Genomic DNA, 10,319 nt, shown 5'->3' on the forward strand with positions numbered 1-10,319 from the left:
CACACGTTGTACATACAATCCGGGAAAAGGGAAATGGAATCTACAGCATTGACATGCTTCCCTTTCGCATTCCAATGTGGTTGATCCAAGCCGTGAAATCAAATGCCTTCATTGATTTTATCGCGTGATCTTGATGTGGCTTCCCTCTGCAGAACAGGCGTTGATTCAACCCCCACACGACTTATCCAGGTGCTGCAACCGGCCCTCCGCAATGTAATATGTACAATCATCCCCAATTGCTCTCACCCATGTCTTTAGCCCACCTCCTCTGTCTCTTCTGCAGCTCCTTGCTCCCCCAAGCTCCCCATGTCCCCCTCTAGCATAAATTCCTTTAGAAAGGGTTATCCTCCGGCGGCACCTCCCTGATCCAGTAATTGCCGATGACGGGCAGCTTGGACAGAATATCTTGCCTCACGCGGGGGACTTCGCCGAAGAAAAACACTGCAAAGACACCTGCTGCAACGCCGAACCCGGAAGCGATATAGCCGTAACGGAGGGCTTTGCCCATGCTCAAACCCATGAGGTTGGGGACGTGTTTAATTCTGCGGAAATATCCAGTTCAGCTCAGCAATTGGAAAAGCGTACATCTGCCAGGGGAATGGGTAGAATGGGAAGGACGAAATGAAAGAAACGTACTTTGGTCCATAGGGTGAAACGTAGGTCTCGTAGGTGGGCTGCTTGTTGTAGACACGCAACGGCGTCCGGCCGGAACTTTGGAAATGTTCGTAGGAAGGCATCCTGCCTTTTTCGTGGAGGGAGATCGAGTGCAGCGAAGTCGAGGTGCGAAGGGCTGGTGGGTTCCAAGCTGTGGAAAGGAGTTCAATGTCGTCGTCGTGGTAAAATGAGCTTTGAGCTCCGAAAGATGCGGTACGGCTGCGGGGATGACGCAAAAGCGCAGTCTCACCATGTGGCCAATCAGGCGGCGGATAATTTGAAGACAACTTTTGCACATTTGGACCATCAGGCACTCGGGGAATCTCGACCTCCTCTCACTTTGCCTGCATGACTTGGTCCTTCTTCTGTGGTCTTCACATCATGTCTTCGAATACAGCCCTTCGTTGTTGTACCGTGTCAGATGCGTCTTCATCATCGCAAAGCGAGGGGTGAACTTTCTCAATGCGTGATTTTAAAAACAGGTTACAAGGTACGGTGACAATGTCGTCGAGTCAGCAGTTTTCCTCAATTTTGAGATTGTCCCTTCAGCAGGTTCAGTGCTGGCCAGGCTTTACACTAGTTGACCTGAAGATACCCTCAAGAATCCAATGGATGAACGGAGAAGAACGTATTTCCATGGCATGTTGGCCCTCAACTCGTTCAGACCACATCGGCAGAACTCAGGCTGAGCAGAAACATTGCGAAACGTGCCTCAGGTCTGTATCCTGATCTTCTGTTTCAGCCTGAAGACCCATGAAGACCGGATCCAATGCGATCTCCTGAGGCTGCAACTCTCTCCGCAGACATCCGAGTCATCACAGCGACTTTGCTCCAGCCAGACGCTAAGATATATTTGTACATTCATCATTCATCCCAGGGACCATGTCAAAGAACGTTCATCATTCACATGCGCCGACTTAGCCGACATGGCAGCATCGTGGGTCCGTCTTGTCCACTGCCATGTTTCTCTCCTCAATATCATATACTGACTATCAAACCACTTCTCTCCAACCTTGTATGTTCTCTTCCTGAATCCATACACCACAAAGCCGACTTTCTTCAATAGCCCGATGCACGACTCGTTGTCCGGGTCCACATCTGCGGTGATTTCGTTCATTCGTTCCTCCCCGAATAAGTACGGAATCAGAGCATTGAGCGCTTCTTGGGCAATCCCCTGGCCCCAGTATTTGCGGGCTAGGAAGAATCCGATTTCCTGGTCTCTCCAGATGCCGATCTTGCCGACGGTAACGGGAGGACCTGGAGTCGAAGTGGTGAGTGTGATGATGAAGTCGGTGACGCCGTTTTGCGGAGAGTCGACCATGGTTGAAAGCCACTTTGCTGTGGAGGTAAGGCAGGTATGCGGCTCCGACCCCCTTTGCGAAGACTGTTATGCAAGAGGTTCGGGCGACCAAACCGGGCAGCAAAGACACAACTTACATGTACTTCGTCACCTCGGGATCCGAAAATGCTTCGTACAGGGCCGCCTCTTCATCGCTGGTGGCTCTTGCGCCTCGGAGAAGGAGTCTGGTCGTCGAGATTTCGACTCTACCTTCGACGTGGGAGACTGTTGCCATTTCTTCGATGCTGGTCTTGCACATTTCATGTTCTCGGTATGTCGGTTGAGGAAAGGTTATTGCGATTGGGGCGGAAGAACACAATATCCCGTATACACTGTCCATATATCGTAAAAGAGAAGATTGTCTCAGCAGGTCCTGGAGGAGACCGACCTTGCCACGGTGAGAAGAGTCCGACCTTGCCACGGTGAGAAGAGTCCGACCTTGCCACGGTGAGAAGAGTCCGACCTTGCCACGGTGAGAAGAGTCATACCAGTTTGTGTGGCGCACTCAATGCGTTATTCAAGTTGCTTACTAGTAGCGGTGCAACATCGTGCTTTCTCCACACTGGCAGTTTATCCCAGACTCGGAAGGCACAGCCCCTCGGCGCGCAAAGGAGTGCAGCCTCGTCGGGTCTTTGTCGATTCAGCGAGCCAGGTCGAACAAATACAAAATACCATTCGATTTCCTCTCTAGCTGTCGCAATCATAGGCCCAATTACTATACTTCGTGTGCCTTGAGCAGGTCCACTAATGCGGACGCCTGCTACCTCTCGCGAAAACCCCCACACACTGGCAAGCGACTTAACAAGCAGTTCGGTATCGTTGATGTGTCATGTTTGACAGTGTAGCCTTCGCACCATAGGCACGAGACCCGAATATCGTGATGTTTTCCTCCCTGCGGAACACTTTTGGTGCGGCCAAGACGTCCCGAGTCATCGAGAAAACGTGGCCAGTCTGATAGATTCCTCATGTTCGTATCTTTCCTACCCCTTGTAGGAGGATGGCGTACTCTACGATTGAGGTTTCGTTGAGCTGGGAAAGAGTCGTGTTCTCATGACATGTACGATCCGAGGATAGTTGTAGGCATCCCGAACGCTGCTGAAGGCTGTGAAGATGAGAAATGAGTGTAGACACAGAACTCGTGGCAAAGCTCTGACCACCAGCGACCGCCTGGTTCTTTGTCCCTCGTAACCAGCCACTGTACTTTGGAATCGATCACTGACGGAACCCTCCTCCAGCACAACGCAGGACCCACTCGACATTCACTGAAGACAATAACTCACAATAAATGGGTTTGTTACCAAATCCCTGTCAACATTCGAGTTGCGAAGTCGTGAAGAAATAAGTCTCTTCTGTGGTCTCATCCTGATACATCTCCCTAACTCGCAGCCAGTAGTGACTAGCCAAGGATCATTGAAACGTAGGAGCTCTACCTCTGTAACTCCCTAATTCGGCTGATATGATGACTTCGGATAGGATCATAGTGGTTCCCCAAAAGTGCGCAGGAGCTCTGGTGTAGGACAAGCTATATGTGTGAGCAACTCATCCTCATCCAACCGATTGTTGAAACCAAAAAAATCCTTCACTGGATTTTCTCATAACCTGAGTTTTTGCAATTTTTGTCGGCAGTTTTGCCTCAAAAAAACAGGTGTGGTGTCGTCGTGGGCATCGGGTGCCCTGTCCTTCATTCCGCCAAGATGAAAAACAAGAGCTGAAAACGAGTGTTTCTGTTGATGGCTGGGGCACGTCGAGTGCTCAAAGCCTCCGGCTTAACGTTTGCCCGGACGACAGTCTGAAAGTATGGCAACTGGACTCCTTGCGCTGCAGAAGATGCGTGAATCCTATGAATGTGTGAGCAACAGAGAGCTATTGTCAATTCTCAATCATAAATCAGAGTGAAAGAATGAGTGATCCTGGAGCTTGCGATGGGAGGGTATTTCTTTTTCATTGAGAGGCTCGGCGACCTCGAACGGTACTCCTTCGACAAAATGACGAATGCTATTCTCGAGGTTCCATTCGATTGCTCGCCCTCAGAGCTCTCATGGAACAGTCATGGCCGTAAATCTATTAGAGTTGCCCGCAGAAAACAGAAACCTGCAGGGCGGTCACATCCCATGGCCTGCCCACATGGGGAGTTTACCCCGAACTCTGTAAAATCTCGTCCCGGCAATGGATTGTACAATTGTAGCACTTTGTGAGTGTGTGTCTGCTTGACTCATTCGCCGAATAGTCTCCTTACGCGCCGTAATACGCTGTCCTTCTCAGGGTCATAAGGATGATCTTTGCTTGGGATTTCGAGAACAGCAGGGAATGCATCTTGGAATCTGTCGACAGTGTCTCGAATTTGCTCCGCAAGCTATAGCACGATCAGCGTCAGAATTCTGTCTTTGATCTCTGGTCTTGTCACACATGTTGATTTATTAGGACTATCCCAATATCTTTCCGCTCTTTGGTAAATCTGTTGAAAGCTTGCTCGATTTGGGTCTTCTCTGTCTTTGAATCGCAAACGAGAAAGTTCTTCTGTGAGTCGGGAGGGTCGGTGATATGTCCAATGCCAGCCAGTAATAGGCCAGTGACTGAGCTGAGACACGAGGGTGAGTCGAGAGGGTCAGGCATTTGGCAGGCTGCGGGGGACTTACTCTTCGTCGCCAATGACAGCGATGAATTGCCGATCCTAGGCGGTGATCGTAAGTAAATGTCGACTCATGAGAAGAGTATGAGTTACCTTGTATGCTGACGGCGGCGCTGCCATTGTTGCGGAATGTTGGAGTCTGAGCTTTGGAAATAGATTGAAGCTGGCTCGAAAGCTCCCACATGGAAGTGAAGGAGGGTGCAGTCAGTCAAAGTACCTCTAGCCTCGTACCTGAGCGCAGCGCATCGGCGGGCCAGTGACGTCTCCGATTGGCTGCATTTCGTCATTGTTTACTACGGTGCTTGGGGTGCTCGGGTGGTCCAACTGCGTACACCACCGCACCCAAATTTCATCTTCCCTCACTGCCATTCAAATTGAGACCTCACCAACCCATCGTTCTGAAAGCGAGTCCTTGCAGGAGAATGTCTTCTGGACCTCCTTGGCGCCCCGAGTTATCCAAAGAATGCCCAAATTTGTGAGGCGCCAGCCTCTCACGGAACGCATCAAGGGCTACCTCAACCCCTATGATTTCCTCCTGTGGTTGTCAGAAGAGCTCGAATCCAACGGCTGGGATCAGCTGGAGAAAGAATGGGCTGCACCTATTGGTATTGCATTGAACGTTGTCTTCGTCATTGCGAGAGCCAACTCCAAACCCAGAACAACCAGCTATGATGATGTGTTTGGCGATATTCCAGGAGTGGCGTGGACAACCTGGTTGGTAAGAGCTGTCGTGAACTTGACAGATCAACTAGAATCTAAAAGTCTTCCAGGCGACCTTCATTGTCCACTTCTTGACGTTGTCTTGCATCGTCAATGCTACCTATACCTTCTGGCGGAAAAGACATTATCGCCTGTTCGAAACATCTGTTGACGACGTGCCGAGCACCCCTTCCGCCAAACGGGTCCGAGTCGATTCCTCCCCTGTTTCCTCTTCTCCCTTACAGTTTCTCTCGCGTATTATTGGAACAGAGACTGCCCAATCAAGAGCACATCCTGATGCAACAAGAGATGTCTGGGAGGTCGCCGTCTGGGACCCATTACCTATATCCCTACGCTTATTCTGCCACTTCAGTCCTGGCCACGTCCTCGTTTACTGGCTTTTCCTGCCTACTCTCCCTTCTGACCCTAGACCTAGCGTCACAATTGCAACAGCCATGTTCGTTGCACTGCTTCTCTCTGCGCAGCTCCTTTTCCTGCAGTCAAGCTATTCCGCTCAGGTCAAAGACTCAGCCTTGATATCCAAAGAAGTATTACATGAGTACGATACGAAATACGTCAGACCACGGACTCAGCCACTTTATCGAGATGTGGGCACCCAGTTCAGTGAGCAAGCCTCGTACAGCTCGAGTCGTGACGAGAAGTACAACAAGGTCGACGTCTACACACCCATGGTGGTCATTAATCGCGGTTTCCGACCGAATCCAAACCCCAGTTACGCGCAGTATACAGATCCCGATACAGCGGTATCGAGCTCCAATATTCGGCAACGAATGACCACCCCTGATTTCCGTTCACCGATTCACAATGCCAACCCTAGCACAGCTGTGAGACCTCCGGTGGGAATGCGACAACCAAACTTCCGACCAACAGCCACTGGCGGTGAGGGTGGGAGTCTGGGTGTATACTCTCATGCTGCCTCTCCTCTCCGGAAAAGTGCTTCAACCCATTTTTCTCGCGAGAATAGGATGGCTAGTCCCGAGAAACGGGGGTCAAGCCCGGACAAGAGAATGAGTGTCCCTGCTGCTGCTGCTTCCCAACGATGGGCTCAATTTCAACCTGATAAACACCGAAGAGAGAGCGGTCGCTTCTAGTAAATGTACAATATTCACAAAAGCGAGATACCCTTCCGTTAATGACTTCTATGGAGCACCCAGTTCCTGCTCCATCGGCGAACCAATATGAGTTGTTCCTTCCGCGACTGCAGCATGACGCTTCCAGGTTCACACGGATCTTCCACCGTCATGGTAACCGTTTCTCACATACCGCTGGCCCTGTGGTGTGGCGTCCTCGTCACCACGCTTGGTGCACAGACCAGCATATGGTATGGAGTACATGTCATAGCAACCACATCGGTTTCCCACGATGCCTGTGAAGCATCCACATTCTTCTGCTGAAGTTTCACCATCTATTACCGCTCGTCTTATCCATAAATTCTCATCTTCATTAGTTTCATTTAAAGACAGGAAGCACACCCCACCGGAGAAAGAAGGTAGCAGCTTCAGACATCAGCGGTCTCTACGACACACCACCAAGTTTTGCTACAATAAAAGTACGTGTGACAAAGACCCAGTGGAACCATGCGGCACTTGCTACGCTGACGGAATCGACGACCGCCGGTTACGACGGTTGGCGGAGCAGAGTGCCGAATTCAAACCAGTCCTCGATGGAGATTCTACCTCCCAGAGACGCTTTCGCTCGCGTATATTGAAGACAGTGCCGGAGGTCGATGCTGCGCATGTTGCCTCAGGTCAGTCAAATTACCAAGCTCGTGGCTTTGTCGGCAACTACTCAGGTCCGGAAGCCAAAAAAGTTAGACTAGACATCAAATCGGCGAAGAAAGAGCGAGAGGACAACCCTTCAACTTGCTCAGAGATGCATCGTCTTGTCGACAGCGATGATTACCTTCTTGCTCGAGGTGCAAACCCACGGACCGGAGTCGTTACACCGGGATCGCACAGCGCTAGCAGCTCCATTGATCAGAATCAAAACGACTTACCGAGAGTCGGGCGCCAGATTCCCTCGAGTCGATGGCGGCAAAGAGGTGATCAATGGATCAGCTTGGATCTAGATGAGCCGACGCCTCTATCAACATCCCTGAACGAAGAACCCCTAGACCATCAGCATCAAACTCTCAGGACTCCACAGAAACTTGCAACTCGAGGAGAGCAAAATTCATTGCTTAACCATGACGGAGGGCATGGTGACCACACGATTGATCCATTCTACGGGACTGGAGCGACCGTCCAACTTCATCAGTATCCGCTGGGGACCGGCATGAAAGTGGAAGATGTCCAGAGCGGGGTTGGACAAGTCAATATGCAGGACAATAAAAAACTCAACAGACCAATTAAGCGGAAGCCTGTTGGAAGTCCTCCGGGCAAAAGCACTGCAGAGCCAGTTTCGCATCCCCACCGAGGTGCGAGCGGAAGTACAGACACCGTCCGAAGGAATCCTCTGTTCAACAGCGAGTTGCGATCCTCCTCGGCACCTCATCCTCTGAATGAGGTCTTGTTCCGACCTCAACCTGTCGAGAAGAATCCACCAAGAATTCCCGCCTCCAGCTCAGACACTGGAAGTCAAGCTGCAGATGATTCTTTTTTAGGGGTCACTCAGACGGACCAGCAAGTAGACGACCCAAGTTCAAAAACCTCAAACATCTCTGGCCGTCACACAATCGAAAAAGAACTACCATGTCTGCCGATGAACAATGGCCTATCCCGGTTGATACCGGACCAGGTACCCTATCCAACCACACCAAAGACAGAGAACGGAGCGAGCATAACGGGCTCTCCAACCTTGAGCACCGCACACCCGAAGGGGCCGAGGGGAGGCGACTTGGTCTACCCCTACATTCGCAGGCCGAAGCCAATGTATCCAATTCCCCCAATGGCGAGGCACATCAACCCCATAGGGGAGAGAGTCATGCCAATCCCAGAGTACGACAACCCTCCGAAGCACCTATCGCAATCGATGCAGATGACGAGGTCAGAAGTCGCAGAGCAAAGAACTCTGCGTCCGCGGGAAATAAGAATGTTAGGCAGAACGAGACAGGGCTTCGGCCCGTTGTCGAATATCACTACCATACCCACAGACATATCCATGGCTGCGAGTCATCCTCTAAGGCCTCTTCGTATGAGCCCAGGACATCAACCGCCAGACCATTGGATGATGAATCGTGGCCAACGTGGTTTCCGCCCGCCACCACCTCCACCAAACGGTACAGGCATCATCATGAACACTACCATGACTATGAGCGCCGATGCCATGATGCCAATCCCAATGCCAAGGATCAGGCCCAGGGAAATAACCCGCCCTCCAAAGCCCATGAGATCAGAAGGGATGTACGGCGTGCCCAGAATCGGGCCGACAAGCAACCACTCAGCATCAGCAGATGTAAAAGCTCGACGTCTGGGGATGTCATCCGTCGTGGAGACTATGGCAAGAGAAAACCCCGTCGTGCCGGAGACGAACCTTATGCCCGAACCTCTAAAACCACGACAACAACCCTTCCAAAGGCCGGTACCAGTGAGCGACGTACCACTCGATCGCGTAGAAATGATTACGAGCGATCATGGCCTGATGAGGAAATGCAGCCATTGCAATCATGGATTCGTGGACGTCAAGCTTCACAATACAGATAGTGTCACCCCTACGTCCGCCCTCCAGAAGGTTCTCGACAAACCAAACGCGGAGACTAAGTCTTTGCATCCACGTGGATGTCCACTTCCGGGACTTCCCCAGCATACAGCTCCACAAGGAAATGCAAAAGCCCAACACAAGACAACGGGTCACTTACACGAGAACGTAAATGTCGTCGATGAACGTGACCATACCATTTGCTGTCCCGAATGCTGCAAACTAGATTGTCATGAAGGTTGTCTCGGTCATCCCAGCCCAACACCGGCATCGTATCCTCTTGACGGCCTCTGGCCAGCAGCCCAAAGTTCAACCAGTCCTAGTGAACCAGAAACACTGGAAGAGGCAAGGCCCGAAGAGACTCAAGACAGAGCCAAGTTCACTAGACTGGCTGCCGCTAGGCCTGTTATGAAGACGCCGTACATGGAGGAAGAGGCATCGAAGTCTGGCGATCATCTTCCGGCGGCCTTATCCAACGCTGCCCCTAGTGAATGGGCCATGCACCCACCAACGCCAATACTCGAGTCTCGTCGCGTCCCAGTCAAACGGTCGCCTGATGCTGTTGCCGCAGCATTGAGGGCGATGGAACAGCCTTCACAGAAAAGAACTCAAGGGACATTGACGGCAGCATTCAATGCCACCGGCCCATCACAACGAAAAGTTTCTGCGCCGCGTCCCATCCTCCACAGAAGACAAAGAAGTTCAAGCTTACCCATCATTGGTACGAGCATGACTTCTCGCACAGCCAGTGCCAACGCCCAACATCAGCGCGCGGCAAGCGGAGGGTCTTGGCTCCGCGTTCCAACACCTCTTGGTTTCGCGATGACCTGCTCCAAATCTGGTAAGGATGGCACCTCGAAAAGTCGCAATGTCAGTGGTGCGAGCATCACGACCATCGAGCTGCAAGTCCCGAATCTCGTGTCCTTAGCCTCCTGTGGCAGCTATGCTGCTATTGGAGATTTGCTTCTCATACCTCTTGAAGCTGGCAAGATGTGGGTTCGAAATCACCCTCAAGTTTTCACTGTGGGAAGAGAAATGGCCCAAAGAGGCTTGGTTATGTCACAAGTCATGACGAAGACGGGATGGCGTCTGTGGGCGATGGTATTTGTGTACTCCAAGACAGGGAAGATCAAGTTCCATCTGAGTAAAGGGGAGACGGTGGGTGGGTTTGTATTGGATGTGGGCAGGAGTCTACTTTATTTGATCGTCTTTGCGGCGTTGAGTACGTTAGCCGTCCGGATATTGGGCTTAGTGCTGGGATTGTTAGGGATTGTTGGGTGGATTGTAAGAAGTGTGTTTTGGGTATTGAAGGGTATTCTGGGGGCTGGGCGGGTGAAGTAA

The 10,319-nt window shown here is 51.4% G+C and overlaps 5 protein-coding genes across 5 annotated transcripts; 2 read left to right on the plus strand and 3 right to left on the minus strand.

Moving 5' to 3' along the window:
• Positions 1 to 331: 331 nt before the first annotated feature.
• Positions 332 to 737, minus strand: Z520_03677 (uncharacterized protein; the record flags this gene model as incomplete). The annotated part of the gene is made up of 2 exons (XM_016774187.1): positions 332 to 542; positions 637 to 737. 2 exons carry the CDS (start codon positions 735 to 737, stop codon positions 332 to 334), a joined length of 312 nt encoding a protein of 103 aa, XP_016635133.1.
• Positions 738 to 1,522: 785 nt separating this feature from the next.
• Positions 1,523 to 2,228, minus strand: Z520_03678 (uncharacterized protein; the record flags this gene model as incomplete). The annotated part of the gene is made up of 2 exons (XM_016774188.1): positions 1,523 to 2,027; positions 2,092 to 2,228. 2 exons carry the CDS (start codon positions 2,226 to 2,228, stop codon positions 1,523 to 1,525), a joined length of 642 nt encoding a protein of 213 aa, XP_016635134.1.
• A 1,977-nt stretch (positions 2,229 to 4,205) lies between these two features.
• Positions 4,206 to 4,742, minus strand: Z520_03679 (V-type proton ATPase subunit F; the record flags this gene model as incomplete). The annotated part of the gene is made up of 4 exons (XM_016774189.1): positions 4,206 to 4,346; positions 4,400 to 4,571; positions 4,630 to 4,664; positions 4,716 to 4,742. The coding sequence occupies 4 exons, from the start codon at positions 4,740 to 4,742 to the stop codon at positions 4,206 to 4,208; spliced, it is 375 nt and encodes a 124-aa protein (XP_016635135.1).
• Positions 4,743 to 5,085: 343 nt separating this feature from the next.
• Positions 5,086 to 6,433, plus strand: Z520_03680 (uncharacterized protein; the record flags this gene model as incomplete). The annotated part of the gene is made up of 2 exons (XM_016774190.1): positions 5,086 to 5,340; positions 5,393 to 6,433. The coding sequence occupies 2 exons, from the start codon at positions 5,086 to 5,088 to the stop codon at positions 6,431 to 6,433; spliced, it is 1,296 nt and encodes a 431-aa protein (XP_016635136.1).
• Positions 6,434 to 6,704: 271 nt separating this feature from the next.
• On the plus strand, positions 6,705 to 10,319 carry Z520_03681 (uncharacterized protein; the record flags this gene model as incomplete). Its single annotated transcript, XM_016774191.1, has 1 exon — positions 6,705 to 10,319. The coding sequence occupies one exon, from the start codon at positions 6,705 to 6,707 to the stop codon at positions 10,317 to 10,319; it is 3,615 nt and encodes a 1,204-aa protein (XP_016635137.1).

Source organism: Fonsecaea multimorphosa (genome assembly GCF_000836435.1).
Source record: "Fonsecaea multimorphosa CBS 102226 unplaced genomic scaffold supercont1.5, whole genome shotgun sequence".
Lineage (NCBI taxonomy): Eukaryota > Fungi > Ascomycota > Eurotiomycetes > Chaetothyriales > Herpotrichiellaceae > Fonsecaea > Fonsecaea multimorphosa.